Here is an 18,477-nt window from a genome sequence, read left to right on the forward strand (position 1 = left end):
GGACCAGGAGGCAGTAAGGAATCCTGGAGGAAGTGTGTCCAGTTAAGATGCTACCACAACAGTCCAAGGAAAACACGAGGGCCTAAGCAAGGCAGGGATGCAGGTGTGGGGGAGGAGGACACAGGATGCTATGTGGGGTGTGGAGTGTGGGGGAGAGGATGCAGGTGTGGGGGAGGAGGACACAGGATGCTGTGTGGGGTGTGGAGTGTGGGGGAGAGGATGCAGGGTGTGGGGGAGGGGAACGTGGGGGAGGGGAACGTGGGGTGTGGGGGAGGGAGACCTGGGTGTAGGGGGGCGGGGTGTGGGGGAGAGGAATGCGAGGTGCGGGGGAGGGGGACAGGAGGTGTGGGGGAGGGGAATGTGGGGTGTGGGGGAGGGGCAGATCAAGGCATCCTCAGGCTTCTAGTTGTGTTAACTTGGAGAAAAGCACCAGCTTTTTTTTTTTTTTTTTTTTTTGAGACTGAGTCTCATTCTATTGCCCAGGCTGGACTGCAATGGCATGATCTCAGATCACTGACAATCTCTCCCTCGCAGGTTCAAGCGATTCTCCTGCCTCAGCCTCCCAAGTAGCTGGGATTGCAGGCACCTGCCACCATGTCCAGCTAATTTTTGTATTTTCAGTAGAGATGGGGTTTCACCAGATTGGCCAGGCTGGTCTCAAACTCCTGACCTCAGATGATACACCCGCCTCGGGCTCTCAAAGTGCTGGGAATACAGGCATGAGCCACTGTGCCCGGCCACCAGCTTTAATCAAAATAAGGCACTCTTTTTGTTTCTTCTGAAGTTTCCTATAGCACTGGGTGACGTCAGCAGCACTGACCAGTGTGGAGTTCAGACTCACGGAAAGATGACCTTCCACACGGTCAGGGCAAACACGTGTACGTGGCACACCTGGGGTGCAGGTTCCAAGCACTTTGCATACATTAACAACTCACATAATTCTCTTCCCATGTGTGGGAGTAGGAGGCTCATGCATGCCACCAGCATCTCCGCATCCCGGGGGGAACTGAGGGGTCATGTCTAAAGTCACACCCCACTCAGGGACACAGCCAGGATCCCATTCTTTCTGCCCAGAGCCCTCATCTTTCCCTCCCTTACAGTGGACACCTGTACAATTAAGCAATTATCAACATCTGCATTTAGTTGGAAAAAAAAAAAAAAGACTAACATAGTCTTAATAGCATACTTTATTTTAATCTAAGAAAAATGATTAAATTCAAAGGTCAGAAATACAAAAGATTATCCAAAAAGTTTAGGATCATAACTGTTTCTTAAACAACATTGGCATGTACTTGAGCTGGTTCTGTGGCTCCAAAGGCTTGATTTTTACCTTGCACAGTTTAAATAAGGAAGAAGCCTTATGCGATGCTCCACAAGCATCCCAACCTCACAAACGTCATTCTACAAGGCACGTCTCAGGGGATTTGGGGCCACGAAGATGTTTCTCCAACCAACAGTCTGAGCCGAGATAGAATCACATTGAAGTTTCCGCTCTCAGACTGTCCTCCAAACGGTTCCTACAGACAGAGGGCGCCCTGAGCTCCGGGCCCAGGCCTGAGCGGGGCAGCTGGCTGTGCACGCAGGCCAGTTCCGTTGGTCACCGTGTGGGCATTCCACTCCTATCCTTCTCTGCCAGTGCCACTCAGATGAATTTCCCATTGGCAAGTTCTTGTACCCTTGATGCATTCAGAAAAGCAGAAAGGAACCGTGGGGACCCGCAGGCACTTCTCCCCGGCTGCCAACACCAGCCCAGGGGGCACCATGGATCCGGCTGTGCCTTCAGTAAGGAGACTGCTCATAATTGGTTCAGGTGAAGACTTTACCTTCCGGTAGCCCTGGGGTGGACCAGGTAGGAGGATCGTGTAGGAGAAAAACCAAGCAGACAAGCCTGTTAGCCAGCTCGGTCACACCGTGACTGGCCTTACATTTTGGAAGGATGGGCCCCTCCTAGGGAGCCTCCCACCATCAGGACGACTCTCCAGGACTCGCTCGAGCCCCAGGGCAAAACTCAAACAGAAGCTTCAAATGGAAAAGCAAACATCCTTTGAGCCAAAGTATCACACCAAAGACAGTTTGGAAATAGTATTTCCTCCAGGGGAACTACCTGTACTTAACTGGATAGCTTTAGTGGTTGCGTGATTCATTGTACGAGCAAGATCTCTGGAAAGCAAAACAAGATAAACTAACAGAAAATCCCAAGAAACAAACCACCCCCTGCATGTTAACTGCCTGAAGGGTCAACCGTACATCACAACCTTCCACGGAAATGTGGAGCTTCCAACATGATTCCACAATGCTGTAAGCACAGCCGTCTGGAAGTGACTGCAGGGGTTGGGGAAAGCCATAGGATTGCAACCAGAGTGCCTAGAGCTCTACTGTTAACATGTGGAAGGCGAAGAAATTAAGCCTAAATGCATTCAAATACATCTCCACCACATACAGATTTCCAAGGTCAAAGGAGGACACATACATTGTATGTGATTAATTTTCTGAAGCCAGCTCTCCATTTTCACAGATTAAAACAGTCTGTTTAAATATCTCATTTCTACAAAGTGAATTTACATTTAAAGTACAAAGTGCAAATACTATGTGTTTCTGTTTTTGTTTTCTTAATTGCTCGTTGGTGAGGGAATTTCCCACGTGTCTAGGAACTGCCTTCGCTGTGTGAGCCATTTATCCTTGTTTCCTTGGCTGAAAAGAAAAGACAAAAAAGAGACATTATATTCAGAGGTGTGTGTCACTCATCTGAGAAGACTAAGTGGCTTCCGGGAATGAACTGAACCAAAGAGGGCTGGGCAGGTCGTGTGAGGTGCAAGGATGAATGAGAAACGATGAAGACATTTTGGACGCTGGTAACTTTTTAACGCTTTCCTTCCTTGACATGATAGAAATATTGGGAAAAATATATCATTTCAAAAAAGTAACATCCACTGTAAATATTTTAAGTACTAAATACATTAAATGTTTTCCAGAATGTCTTATCACCTTGATTATGCAAAAATAATTTTAATAATATAACTTATGCTTCAAATTTGATAAAGGCATAGTTGATTCTTAATTTTCCTTTTTATCTCTTTTGTTCACTATTTTACCTCTTTAAGAAGAAATCCAACTTAAAAAGTTTGCTGATTATAATGATAAACAATGGTAACTCAGCACCTTGACTTTCAATTAAAAGTAATTTAGAATGAAAAAGAAAAGTAATATACAATCTCCTAGACTCAGTTTTCCAAGAGGGCCAATTCTTACAAATGTTGATCTATTCTTCTGTTTTATTATTTAAATAATTAAATTTTAAAGTTTAGGAGGTTTCTGGGTTGGCTTTTATTCCCCTTGATAAAGATCTGAAGAGGTGAGAAGACAAACCCATCTCCTACACTAAACTTGAGATTTAAATTAGTTGTGCATAAAGACAACCCGTCAAAGTATTTTACCAGTCATTAAAGATGGCCAGGATTGCTGGAGGAGAAGGTGGACTAAGATCTTAACTTATTTAATAACAGCTCTGACTACTCTGGAGTTGCAGTGGAAGCTGAAGAGATCAGGAAATAGCTCCTTTGGATTCCACGTTAGCATCATGCACCCTCCTGTGATCCCTTCTTTTGATAGTTCCTGTCTGGGTCATGCATATAGGGACACCCTGGCTGGCTGGCACTATGTTATTCTTTGAGATGCTTCAAAGAAACGTGGTGATCTTCAATGGCCACGGCCGGTAGGAGCCGCAACTGGCTTGCCCGTTAGGATCAATCCCAGTATCGTAGTTTGCAGAAATAGCCACAAAATGAAAGGCATGGAGGTCCGCGCGTCCACTCAGGCACTAGAAAAGGAAGGGAAACTGCTTCCGTTTCTCTCTTCGGAAAAATAGAGCTGAAGCAGGAGGCGTGTGCTTTGAACTGAGTTCATTTAAGATGCATGGAGCGCATGAGTACAGTGATTGCCGTTCTCGAATGAAAACAACTTCTGGAGGTCTTGGCACTCAGGGAGGGTAATTACTTTCAGACCAGCCCTGTTTTAAAGTGTAAGTGATTTGCGGTGAGATTTAAAGTTAAAACCATAAACATTTGCTAAACAAAGGAAAACGTATCACACATCTTTCCTCATGAAATGGTTTTAAATTACATCCAAGGTGTGTGCTGGCCGCCTCCACTTAAACCCACAACAAATATAGGGGCTTGCCTTAGGAAATGTCAACCTGACATCAAACAGGTGCAGGCAAAATAAATCACAATTGACTCGTGGTAGCAAAGAAGTGAGGATTTTGCCCTGGCTTTGAAGGAGAGAGACATGAACCCACTCATGTTTATCGTCTGGAAAATGTTCTTGACATGGGATAGGTTGTGGCTTTGGGTGCTGGAGGACACCATCATCGCATCCTTTACTTGCAAATTGAGAGGCAGAACCAGAAACACACACACATGTTTGTGAACACACAGCAGGAGCCGAAAGTCCCTTTTGGAGCCCAACGCTTCTCTTGCTGGGACCCCAAAAAGAAACAAATTCACCCATGTATGAAGGATGCCTCCTGTTCCTGCAACCTCCCTGATAAAATGCAGGAACCAAATTACAAACACTCAGACAACTGCTTGAAAAAATTCAGCCAGGCACAGTGGCTCACACCTGTAATCCCAGGTGGACTGCTTGAGCCTATGAGTTCGAGACTAGCCTGGGCAACATGGCAAAACTCCTTCTCTTAAAAAAAAAAAAAATCTACCAAACAAGGGAACTCAGAAATTTTTCTTAATAATTGAAAGTTCAAATAATAAACTTTTTCAATCAAGTTGGTGATTTTGAATAGAATTCTGTAAGACTGCTTTAGTCCCCACAGGGGGTAGACAGTAAGCTTGTCTCCCTTGAATTATTTCTTGTCTTGGAAGGTACTGGCCATTGCAAATCTACATAACTCTGAATTGTTATTGTTTATAATTTAAAAAGGAAATGGTTAAGAGTAAAATATAAACATACTTACCTGTCTATTAGACGTACTTTCAGCATTACCTCTGGGGGCTAGCAGGAAAAAATATATATATTATTAAAAATCAGAGACTTATTATTTAATGAAAGGTTCAACATAATTTCAGGAAGGAGTCCACATCACTTTAGGAAGGTGTTATCAATCGGCAAACTCATTTACATGAAAAAAAATGCATACAGTCATTCCTCAGCATCCAGAAGGGATTGGCTCCAGGACTCCCGCAAACCCAAATTCTCCAATTCTCAAGTTTCTTATAGAGTATCATGTAATATTTTAATATAATATAAATACATCCTCCTATGTACTTTAAATAATCGATAGACTAGTTAAAATGCTTAGTGCAATGTTAATGCTGTGTAAATAGTTGCTATATACTACATTGTTTTTTATTTGTATCTTTTTTGTTCTCTGAGAATTTTTGCTGCAAGTTTGCTTGAATCCACAGAGGAGCTAACTATATATGCATTGAACATAAATTATGAGTAGTGGATTATGAAAGTTACTATGTAAGTACTTTCTAACAACACGGATTCTCTAGTTCAGCCTTAGAAGAATGTTTTACTTTACCCCAAACTCTAAGGTAAATCCACCTTCTCTGGCGAACTGAATTCTAGATGTTTCTCAACCTTTCCCCAGAAGGAGGGGGTTCACGTCCCTGGGGTGCTGGGAGCGAAGCCATCAGCAATGCCCCAGCTAGGGCTCTTTGAAGTCTTTTGCTTCTATATTAAAACCCGGAGAAATGAAAGTGTTTGGCTCAAAACAGCTTTTTCCAAAGCTTCGAGTAGAGTCAAAGCCGGAGGGAGCTGTGCTATCTCCTGGCTTCACCGCCCCTGCACAGCGGAGCTTCCCTGAAAAGTCTCCTTCCTGCTCTCATCTCAGCTGCCACACCTGCGTCTCCACGGAAACCTTTGGGATGTCGCCCCCAGGGGCTTCAGCATCCTCATCCCTTTCCCACTTTCACCCACTCACTAGTGGGCTCGGTTGGTCTCAGGGTTTTAAATACTCTATTTCCTGATAGCTCCAAGGATACAAATTGCTGTAATCTTCAGCATGGACCTCTTTCTCTCCTCAGTCCAGGTTATCAGATCCAACTTCATTATCCATGTGGATTTTCATTCAATAGGCAGCTCAAAAGAAACAGGACCCAGCTGGACTCATTATCTGCCCTTGCAAACCTACTTTCTGACGTATTCCATTCTCAGGACACAGTAACCCCATTCTTGAGCTGCTCAGGACAAACTTTTGGAGTCATGATCATGCCTCTTTTCTCCTACCTTTCTCATCTCATCTGGGAGGAAATCCCTCGGGCTCTACACCCAGAGTCTATCCCGAGTCCAACCCTCGTAGTACACGCTGTTCCGTGGCCAGAACCGCCCGCCTCTCCCACGTGGACCCGAACAGACGCCTCACCACTCTCCTCCTTCAGCCCTTCCCATCTGTTGTCTACACAAACATGGCAACCAGGGGTCCTCTATAACATTCCACCCATCCTTCCAACAGCCTCACTCAGAGAAGCAGCCAGGGGCTCCTGGGCTACACTGGAGGCGGGATGTGCTCTGCCCTGTCCACCCATCCTTCCAACGGCCTCACTCAGAGAAGCAGCCAGAGGCTCCTGGGCTATGCTGGAGGCGGGGTGTGCTCTGCCCTGTCCGCCCATGTGGCATCACATCACTCGGGATGCCTGCTCCTCTCCAGTGCCCAATTTCTCCCCACCTCTGGGGCTTGCTGGGCATGGCACTCCTGCCATCCTCTGCAGGCTGCACTGTACCCAACGACCCTTGGTTCTCCTCTGCTCCTCCAGTCTCCAGTCAATCTCACTTTGCAGGGCCTCCTCCCTGTCCCCATCTAACGTTCCAGCCCTCCTGACCCTCCCTTCTGCCTCCTCCACAAGTAACCCCTATCGTGCTGTGGGGTTTCCTGTTTGTCTGATGACTTGCTTCCACACCAAAGTGTAATCCCAAAAGGGACACACATTTCTGTGTGTTTACTGTTATTCTGTCAATGTCTACAGCAGAAAGCACTTGGTCAATAGTTTTCAAATGAATCATCAGATGAGGGAAGCATCCTTCTTTCCATATTCCTTGATTAACTGTTGATTTCTATCCACTCAATAAAAAACATGGAGTAAAGAGCAAAATTGTTCTATTTTCAAACTGTCTTCTCTTACCATAAAGCAAGTAGAAACACGGTGTGAAAAGGTGCAAAACAAGCATATTAGGTAAATTGCAAAAACATTAAGCAGTGGCTAAATCTATGATTTTTTTAAATAGCTGGTTTTAATGGTCTAAGTGCCCAAATGAATATTGCTGCTCATCTACTTGTCTTGATTGAAATGATTACTTTACAGGAAAAAAAACAGGCTTTTCAGCCAACGGTTCAAATTTAAATACTATTAGAGTGATACTTTGAATCTATTCTGAGCCAATTTGGCTATTCAACAATTGCCAGTTTTTTGTTGGACTGTTTGCTCATTAATAGAATTCTCCCTTGGAGTTAGAAGTAGCTGTAAAGTTATAAAAGGAAGTAGCTGTAGATTAAAGTTATAAAAAAAGTTATAAAAAGAAGTTTATATGGGCTATGCTGGAGGTGGGGTGTGCTCTGCCCTGTCCACCCATCCTTCCAACGGTCTCACTCAGAGAAGCAGCTAGAGGCTCCTGGGCTATGCTGGAGGCATATAAAAATCCTGGGATATGCTGGAGGTTATTTTTAAAAAGTTAATATTCTTTTTTTTTTTTTTTTTTTTTTTTTTTGCCAGGGAGGATGGGGTCTCACTCTGCCACCCAGACTGGAATGCAATGGCACAATCTCGGCTCACTGCAACCTCCAACTCCCAGGTTCAAGCGATTCTCCTGCCTCAGCCTCCCGAATAGCTGGGATTACAGGCTCGCACCACCATGCCTAGCTAATTATTGTACTTTTAGTAGAGACGGGGTTTCACCATGTTGGCCAGAATGGTCTCAAACTCCTGACCTGGTGGCATCGGCCTCCCAAAGTGCTGGGATTACATGCGTGAGCCACCACGCCTGGCTTATTTCTCATATTTTTTAGAATAAAAAGTGCACTGTTCAGTAGTGAGCAAAAATACAGGAAACAAAAAAACTTAGTAGCAACGTGGATATTTAGAATGTTCTTGCTAATTTCTTCCTGGATCTTAAGGTTTTTCTGACTTTTTGCTATTACAAACTATATAGGGTAGAAAACATATGACTGATAATGAATTTTTTTAAGTCAGAAAAGAGAAAAATTCCGTAAGGAAAATGAAAGGGCTGCAAAATCAGCTAAATATGTATCCGAGACCACAATGTTCATTTTTGACCATGACCAAATTGCCTCTTTTGCCAAATTGCAGTTTATTTTGCTAGGAGCGATCATATGCTTTCTTCTTGATTACTAAGAAGACAATAAAACTGAGACATATCAGATTATTCAGAGGGATCTAAAGAAGATAATTCAAACTTCTGCAGCAACTTAAACTTTTCACCTCAGATGATGGCATCAGAAGAGATCACGTTGTGCTCCACCATCCATCCATTCTTCCTTGCCAGGGTCTAAGCACTCCAGCCCATCCATGCCCCTTCCCTGCCCCACACTGTGGCTTGAGCCTTTGGAAGGTGGGAGTCTGAGAGGTACCATCTCCGAGCATCTGCCTCCCCTGTGGCTGTGCGAGTGGCTCAGCCTCTCATGCTTCTCTGCCACATCTCCCCAAGACCTGTGCTGACCTGTGCTGAACCTGCATTCCCACCCAGGGCAGCATGGTGGCAACCCACAACCTTTATGCTATGTAAACCAGAAGGAAATGCTTGGGTCCTAAGCCATTGCGATTCTGTAGTCACTTGCGTGAAGCATGACCCATGGAAGGTCATGACTCATAAAGGTCACCTTCATTTCAGTCTATCAATATATGCAAGGAAAAAACATTTCCTCCCAGGGCTTTCTCCCAGAGCTACTGAGAACTCCATGTATCCATCAACACCAGGGTCCTGCTCAGCCTTAGCAGAGAGCAATGTGGACCCGTCCTAGAAGGAACCGACAACCTTTCCAAATCAGGATATGCGGCTCACAACAGTTGTCTGTATTCTGCTGCCACCTTCCAAAGAGACTGTCTAGGGGATTTAGCTTGCTCATGAGGGACTCATATCCTTCTATCAGAACCCAATCCATGGGCCAGTTCCTTGGAGAGTGGGTGTATTAACCATGACTTTCACTTCCTTTATCTAAAGCTTTGACATCTGAACCCTGCTTATGCTGAAGAGGCTGCCCTCTGAGTTAGCCCATCCCCAGAGACAGTGAGGAGCAGCCTTTCCTATTCAGGCCGACCTACAACCTTCACTCTCACCCAGCCAACAACCTCCACCCTCACCCAGCCTATAATCTACAACCTCACCAACCCTATAACACCCACCCTCACTCAACCTACAATCTCTACCCTCACTCAACCTACAACCTCCACCCTCACCCAGCCAACAACCTCTATCCTCACCCAACCTACAACCTCCACCTTCACCCAACCTACAACCTCCACCCTCACCCAGACAACAACCAACACCCTCATCCAGCCTACAACCTCCACCCTCATTCAGGCTACAACCTCTGCCCTCACCCAGCCTACAACCTCCACCTTCACTGACCATACAACCTCCACCTCATCCATACTATAACCTCCACCCTCACCAAACCTACAACCTCCACCCTCACCCAACCTACAACTTCCACCCTCACCCAACCTACAATCTCTACCCTCATCCAAGCTAAACCTCCACCCTCACCCATATTATAACCTCCAACCTCAATCAGCAAACAAGCTTCACCCTCACCTAACCTACAACCTGCACCCTCACTCAACCTACAACCTCCACCCTCATCTAAGCTACAACCTTTACCCTCACCCAGTCTACAACCTCCACCCTCACTCACCATACAACCTCCACCTTCACCCATATTATAACCTGCACCCTCAACCAGCAAACAACCTTTACCCTCACCCAACCTCCAACCTCACCTAACCTACAACCTTTACCCCTACCCAACCTACAACCTCTACCCTCACCCATACTACAACCTCCACCCTCAACCAGCCAATAACCTCCACTCTCACCCAACCTACAACCTCCACCCTTACCCAACCTACAACCTCCTCCCTCACCCATCCTATAACCTCCACCCTCACCGAACCTACAACTTCTACCCTCACCCACCCTACAACCTCTACCCTCACCCAGCCTACAACCTCCATCCTCACCCAGCCTATAACCTGGCCACCTCATTTACAGGCAAGCCTGCCTGGGAAATCATGATAAGGGCTCAGGCCCAGTCTCTCACTTCCTCTGTCTCTTGGCTGACCCTGGTGCCTCCCATGTGGCCTCTCACAGCACAGCATGGCCTCCTCTCCTTCGGATCTGTGAGTAACAAATTATCTTTTAATTGTCTCCTGATCTGTTTGCCAAATGACACCTCAAATTTCCTATCAATATACTATGTTTTAAAATAGTAGGATGCATAGATGAATGCCAGACATTTGCCCTAACAGACCTTGATCCAGCCCAGAACGCCAATGCTAGTGTTTACACACCACACACCTTACATACACAACACACACACCCCCTGCACACTGCACACCACACACACACAAACCACCCCCCACACACAACATATACACACACACCCCATATTTATACACACACCACACACACATACCACACACACACGCAGTCTGAGCTGTGTCCTGCAGGTGGTGCAGGATGCGGGGAGCTATGGGTGCCTCTGGAAGGGTAGCATAGGAGCCGGGCCTCCAGGAAACTATCTTCTTAACTGCTGTGAATCTATCTTGAAATCATTTGATTCCGAAATTTTCAAAATTCTGTCACCATAATCACAGCTCTGGGCCCAATTATTGTACTTGAAAACCCACCAATTGCTGGAACTCACCCACCCCCCTCACAAACTGGAATTCACCCACCCCCCTCACAAACCGGAACTCACCCACTCCCCTCACAAACCAGAACTCATCCACCCCTCACAAACCGGAACTCACCCACTCCCCTCACAAACCAGAACTCACCCACCCCTCACAAACCGGAACTCACCCACTCCCCTCACAAACCGGAACTCACCCACCCCTCACAAACCGGAACTCACCCACCCCCTCACAAACCGGAACTCACCCACCCCCCTCACAAAGAGTCTATATTTACTTCAGTTTAATTGAAGAAATCAGTAGACAGGAATCTGCCCCAGCAAGGGCCATGGACCACATGACCCTGTAGCACCAGGCTGAGGAGGGCAGAGGCCATATGTGGCTTAAGTTTTGGGTGCTACTCAAGCCACCTGACAACGGCTAACAGGAAGGAGTCCTTGCAAAGAAAAGACCAGCTTGCACCATCCAGGAATGGAAGAAGATTAAAAGGTCAAAAACAGATCTACACTTGGCTCTGTCCATCCTTAATTTTCTCACTATAACCATAAAAATTAGCCTTCTATAGAAATGCAGAGACTGGCTTCCATAATGGAGGAGGAGCTACACAGGAAACTCCCAGGTGCCACAAGGTGTCACTCATCACGTGCAGATGGGGCAACAGCAGAATGTGAGCAGCTCCCTTCGTGAATTGCTGAGTGGGTGTTCATCTTCCCTATGTGGAATCATCAGGGGTGAGGGACACCATGGTTCCCCAGCTCCAGCTGCTAATCTGGCAGCCACCTGCTCTCCATCTCCCCATCACTCCCCCAGGCCTCCCATGTGGACCCTGCTGGTAGGTTTTAAGTCTCAAAGAGCAATACACCATTTGTCTTTTGGGATACTGAGCAAGGACCAAAATAAGAGAAAAAAAGTGAAGAAAGCAGCTTGTTATGGTCTAAAGGTGAGCCCAAAGTTCATGTGCTGGAAACTCAATCCCTAATGCAGAGGCGTTGGGAGGCTTAAGAGGTCTGCATTATGAGGACTCTGCCCTCATGAACAGGTGAATGCCATTATCTTGGGAGTGAGCTCCTAGGAAAGAATGTGTTTGGCCCCCCTTGCTTTCTCTCTCTTTCTCACCCTCTCTTTGCCCTTCCATTTGGGTATGACACAGCACAAAGGCCCTCACCAGATGCTGATTCCACAATCTTGGACTGCCCAGCGTCTAGATCCATGAGCTAATATATTTGTGTTCGTAGGTTACCCCATCCATGGTATTCTGTTATAGCAGCATAAAGTGGACTAAGACACAGTCCCAGTCCAAGAAGCCAAAAGCAGTATCAGGTGGCAGTAAGACAGAAGTGCCCAGGAAACCCATGGGCAGGTACTGAATACAGAGAAAGGGAAAAGCAAGGACAAAATCACACATGGGCAACTACTGAGAATGGGCATTCTTGGTTATCCATCCAAATGCCTGCAGGGTTGCAGGCGTACCCTGGTGTGGGTGAAGGAGCCCTAACAGGAAGTGCAGCCCAGCACAGTGGACGATTTCCAACAGCACTGCCCTTGCTGCATGCAGCACTGCTGAGGAAGACTCAGATCAAAGTGCTGATGACTGCAGTGCCTGTGTGTCCTTGTCTGCAAGTGTCAGGGTTGGCAGCATCTGTCTGCGACCTCATCCCCCAGAGGATGGCTGTGAAAATGAAATGAAGTCTTGAGCCATGAAGTGGGATTGGATATTGGATCATGAGCCTTGCCAGACTGTGGCAGCATGTTTAGTGCCCCTCTTCCCACAGTGGTGAGTGGGCATTTGCTGCCTTCATGCATCAGAGTTGATCAGCCAAGAGTGATTTCTTTTCTTTTTTGTCTTGTTAGAGGTGAACTCCTCCCACACTTGCCAAACAGTCCTTGATGAAGACAGAACATTGAACATAACTGAGGATTCTCTCTGACCTCATCGGATGACCGGGCCAGCAGAGAGGGCAGCCTCCTGCACACAGAGCAAAGGGAGGCAGCCATAGATACGGCCATCCGCTCTCCCGTGAATACATCGTCAGGGTGGCAGGACGTGCATTAACCACAAAGACCCTACACAGAAAGCTTCAAATTAAAGCTTAATTTTTCTGAGCTGACTTTTCACAGAGAAATTAGCAGGAAGTGCTTCACCATGACACAGATCTAGGCTGTCCCTAATTTGGTTGAACAGCACTGAGTGACTGTCGTGACAAGCACTAGGACACCAAGAAGAGGAGGTAGACGATGGTCACTGCCTCCTTCAGGAACCCTCAGTCCAGGTCAGATCAAAGGGCCCGTGTCTCACAGCTGAGCTTCAAACACAGGAGGGGTTTTTTTTTCTCTCTCTCTCTCTCTTTTTAACTCGGAGTCTCACTCTGTCACCCAGGCTGGAATGCAGTGGCACGATCTTGGCTCACTGCAACCTCTGCCTCCCAGATTTAAGCAATTGTGCCTTGGACTCTGCAGTAACTGGTATTACAGGTATGAGCCACTATGCCTAGCTAATTTTTATATTCTTAGTAGAGATGGGGTTTCACTATGCTGGCAGGCTTGTTTTGAACGCCTGACCTCAGGTGATCCACCCACCTTAGCCTCCCAAAGTGCTGGGATTACAGGTGTGAGCCACCGCACCTTGCCAGGAGGATTTTAAAGACCATGGTGAATCAGCCCTCCACAACACAGTCTCAAGCTTGTTTTCTCTTTCACATTTGTTACCGAAGTTGACAACAAATAAAAGAGTCATAAACAACAGGAATTTGAGAGATCTCTGCTAGCCCTACCCAGAAAGTATTATACAAATCAGGAAACAGAGATCCCCAAGGACAGTGAGATCTAATGCACATGTGGAATGAGATCCAGCACACACGTGCAGTGGAATCCAGTACACATGTACAGCAGGATCTAGCACATACATATGGGGGATCTAGCACACACATGCAAGGGATTGAGCACATATGTGCAGTGGGATCTAGCACAAGTGGGCAGGGAGATCCAGCACACACATGAAGGGGAATCTGGCCCACATGTGCAGTGGGATTTAGCACACACACGTGCAGGGGGATCTAGCACACGTGAGGGGATCCAGCACAGATGTGCAGGGGGATCTCACACACGTGTGAGGGGATCCAGGACACATGTGCAAGAGATCTAGCACACACGCAGGGGATCTAGCACACGTGAGACGATCAAGCATGTACGTGCAGGGGTATCTAGCACATATGTGCAGGGGATCCAGGACACATGTGCAAGGGACCCAGCACACACGCAGGGGATCTAGCACACACACGTGCAGGGGGATCCAGCACACATGTGAGGGGATCCAGGACACACATGTGCAAGGGATCTAGCACACACGCAGGGGATCTGACACACATGTGCAGGAGTATCTAGCACACATGTGAAGGGGGATCTGGCACACACATGAAGTGGGATCCAGCACACACATGCAGGAGTATCTAGCACACATGTGCAGTGGAATCTAAGGCATGCGTGCATCTCACAGTGCTGTCTCTGAGTTGAAAAGTCAGACCTGGGTTTTCCTGGCTTGGGCTCCTGAGAACACTTGGGCTCTGGCCATCATAGGATTCTCTTCCTTCCTGTCACGGTTGGTTGGGTAGGCCAGGCCCACACAAAAAAAGTATTTTCAATTGGTAAAACTGCTATAAGCATTGGAATGACTGGTCTGGGCCTCAGCAATGATTTTACGCCTCATGAACTGGCCTGAACATTTGGTTGGAGTTCAGGTACAGGGTTGGTGAGTTATTCCAATGGTTCCCAGGCTTGCACCTCAAATACCAGAAGACAATCCATTCTAGGGGAAACCAACCATGATGAACAGTGAAAAGGCTCATTGCAAACCAACATGGAGTTCATGCCCTTTGAGCCTGGGCTCTCCTGGGCAAGTGGCATGACATGAGTCATCAATTATCGTTATTATTCCTGCAAACAGATGACCTACAATTAAACAGCATATTTGATTTTTTTGCACCCCCAGGCCATAAACACATTCTGTAATTGTGTTTGTGAGAAGCGGACCTCCCAGGCCTCAGGGCCTGACCATGGCCCAGGGTCGGGGGTGGGAAGGCTCTTACTGTGGCGCTTCTTGGTGTCTGCTTTGCCGTCCTCTTTAGCCACGCCCAGGCAGCCCATCAGTTCTTGTACCGAGATGGATTTGTCATTATTCACATCACAGTATTCAACAAACTTCTTCACACATTTTTTGGGCTTTGATTTTTTGCGAAGGAACCTCTTGAAGGGTTTGATTTCCTTTTTGCCGATGTCTCCGCTGGAGTTTTTATCGAGTAGTTTGAAGTACCAGTGCACCACTCGCTCCTCTAGGGTGTGGCTGGGGTCGGGTTCCGAGAGCCTGGAAGGAACACAGACGCCGTCAGGACGCTTAAACCCCTCAGCTGCCCCTTTCTCGCCACTGTCCTTCCATCAAACCCACAACCCCTGCTTGTAGTTCTCATGGTCCTGGTGTCTAAGCCTGCAGCATTGGTAATCAGATATAACAATTTAAAGAAATAATTTAGAAGAACACTTTTAGCAAATATTTTTCAGGTTGGATTCAAAATTGCAAATGATGCAGTGAATTTGTGCCCAGCAAAGATGCACTTGGCCCGTTCCTGAAGGACAAAAGTCCCCTTATCCTGGCTTCTGTGTGCACAGGACTGGCAAGTCAGCACATGCAGCTATACCCACCCGAAACACCAGAACCCTGAGCTTTTCTAGCCCTGTAAATTTAATTCTTTTACACATCCTTTATGTCATAGGTATACCGGATGATGCAAATCAAAAACATTTTAAGTTGGAACTAGATAGCTTTCCTTGGATTATGATAGGTTCAATATTTTAGGGCATAAATAAGTAAAACTCTTCTAGAAGGTCTGGATGGGAGTCAAATCTTTAAAAGTGCACCAAATGGCAGAAATGCACCTTCTCGTTGAGATGGAGGGTGTGTGTGTGCACAGGCAGGTCCTCCTGGAGGTGCTGGCCTCTGGATTCTGCCTGTTGGGATGAGCTGCGCATTTCCAGGTATGAGAACACCATGAACTCCAACACCACTGCCAATTTCTCAGACTTTCAAAGGAGTTTCTCAGATAGCAATCCATTTACTGCCTTCACTTTTAGTTTGCATTTAGTTTAGCTTGCAATTTAGTTTAGTTAGCAATTCATTTACTGCCTTTGTTTTTAGTTTGCAGTTTAGTTTAGTTTGCAAAAACAATCCTTCCAAGAATAGAAGATGTAAAGTTGAAATTTACATAAAGTTTGACTCTATTAAATTTCTTTTCTTTTCTTTTTTTTTTTTTTTTTTGAGACAGAGTTTTGCTCTTGTTGCCCTGGCTGAAGTGCAATGGTGTGATCTTGGCTTACTGCAACCTCTGCCTCCCAGGTTCAAGTGATTCTCCTGCCTCAGTGTCCTGAGTAGCTGGGATTACAGGTGCCTGCCACCATGCTGGGCTAAGTTTTGTGTTTTTAGAATGGATGGGTTTTCACCATGTTGGCCAGGTTGGTCTCAAACTCCTGACCTCAGGTGATCCACCCGCCTTGGCCTGCCAAAGTGCTTGGATTCCAGGTGTGAGCCCCCGTGCCTGGCCTGCTCTACTACATTTAATTTCCTACACATTCATGACATTTTCTGTTAGCATTTCCTTTTTATTTCCTTAAGTCTTCTTTAGCAGAGACACAGTGAGAGGACAGGCTTTTAGTTCAGGAGACCAAAAAAGTCATCTAAAGTGGCTGAGATCATCAAGGGTTTGGGTGTCGGGGCTCTGGGGAGAAAGGCCAACATTCTAAAGAAAGAAAACAGTGAAAATCTCCATTCAAAATTTATTTGAAAGAAACAGATAAACTATTGCTAGTTCAGGGGGAATATCCGATGCTTGAGATGCCATCGCAGTAAAACCCTGGGGTTCCTCCACTCTCCTGAGGCTGATCTACAGAGGGTGGAAAAGAAGAGTGATGGGAAATTCACTGAAGTCCACTACACCGTGCTCCAGGCCCCAGGTCCAGGAGTGCAGGAATGTCTACAATGTACTCAGGGAACATTTCCAGGGTTCCAAAACTCCTATTTTGAGCAGTGTGAATGTCTTGGACACAACCGAATCATACGCCTGAAAGTAGTTAGGATGGCAAATGTATGTGCTGCACATTTTACTGCAATAAACATAATCACGCTTTGAGAACTTCAAATTAAACGTTGTCGTTCAAAGTATTTAAAATCCAATGGATAACTCTAAAGTGCAATTTCAAAGCACAGAGCCCTCGGCAGGAGGTGCTCCCCCTGCCCTACTCCCCACCAACAGGACCAGGGTCAGAGCCCACTACCCCATGGAGGTCCAGGAGTCACGGCTCAGGGCCACATACCCCAATGGGAGCGCCTTCAGTGATTTAGTCATGCTACAAGAAAAACCTGCTAAGCAACTTCTTGTGTTTGCAGAGGGCTCCTTTTTAAGGCCCTACTGTGTCCAAATAAGCTGAGAAGGTCGCCAATATGTAATGTTCAGACTTTCCAGATTCCCCGGAATTCTGGGACCCCACCAACTCATTGTCCCACAGCGAACACAGCGTACCTGCCTGACGAGGAGGAGGGGTCAGAGACAGCGTGAACCATGTCCGTGGACAGCGCGTCCAGAATACTGGTCAGAAACTCATGCTTTTTGGCACCCGGGCAACCTGAAAAACATGTGTATGTTTTCACAGTTAACTCATAAAGCATAACAGATTTTCCTCTAAAATACAGGGAAATGTTGTTTTAGTGTTTGGAAATGAGTATTTTGGGCTACCTTAATCTTAATGAGCTAGCTTAAACACAAACATATTGTGCTATGTATATTGATTTTGAGCCATAGTTATTGTTAATTCCAGTATTGTTTGAATTATTACGTGAGACTAAAATTCACAGGCATTAGTGTCTCACTGATCTTCAGAACTGCACTCAGAGGTAGGCGGTGTCACTCACCCAGCAAGCATGACAGCAGAGGCACTGGGTGCTTAGGGACACTGGACATACGGTGTACACGCTGGGAGCACATGAGGCTGGCCATCCTGGCAAACGAGGCCAGAGCCTGTGATTCACCGCCACCCCCACCCGTCCAGAGCCACCTCGCTTCTCAGAGCAGAAGGAGGCAGTAGGGCAAAGAGCAGGAGGTACGCAACACCAGTTTCCTGGGGACTTGTCCACACCATGGCATCCACACAAACAGTCAGCATCGGTGCGAACAGTCTGCATCCGCAACGCCCATCTCCTGGGGACTTGTCCACACCACGGCATCAGCACAAACAGTCAGCATCGGTGCCAACAGTCTGCATCCTCAACGCCCGTCTCCTGGGGACTTGTCCACACCACGGCATCCGCGCAAACAGTCAGCATCGGTGCTAACAGTCTGCATCCGCAACACCCGTCTCCTGGGGACTTGTCCACACCACAGCATCTGTGCGAACAGTCTGCATCCACAACGCCTGTCTCCTGGGGACTTTTTCACACCATGGCATCAGCGTGAAGAGTCAGCATCTGCAAGGCCTGTCTCCTGGGACTTGTCCACACCACGGCATCGGCACGAATAGTCAGCAGCAGGGTTTAGTGCTCATAGCTTTGGAG

At 46.8% G+C, this 18,477-nt stretch overlaps 1 protein-coding gene across 3 annotated transcripts in view; it reads right to left on the minus strand.

Moving 5' to 3' along the window:
• Positions 1 to 1,174: 1,174 nt before the first annotated feature.
• Positions 1,175 to 18,477, minus strand: part of SMOC2 (SPARC related modular calcium binding 2) — a 220,804-nt gene continuing 203,501 nt past the window's right edge. For all 3 annotated transcript variants that reach the window (XM_045391759.3, XM_045391758.3, XM_074038982.1), the window contains 4 exons: positions 17,450 to 17,552; positions 14,969 to 15,243; positions 4,967 to 5,004; positions 1,175 to 2,691 (listed from right to left, as the gene is read on the minus strand). In XM_045391759.3, coding sequence (XP_045247694.1) covers positions 2,674 to 2,691; positions 4,967 to 5,004; positions 14,969 to 15,243; positions 17,450 to 17,552 — 434 coding nt within the window. In that variant the 3' untranslated portion in view covers positions 1,175 to 2,673. The remainder of the gene's footprint in view (positions 2,692 to 4,966; positions 5,005 to 14,968; positions 15,244 to 17,449; positions 17,553 to 18,477) is intronic.

This window comes from Macaca fascicularis, chromosome 4, assembly GCF_037993035.2.
Source record: "Macaca fascicularis isolate 582-1 chromosome 4, T2T-MFA8v1.1".
Taxonomy (NCBI): Eukaryota; Metazoa; Chordata; class Mammalia; order Primates; family Cercopithecidae; genus Macaca; species Macaca fascicularis.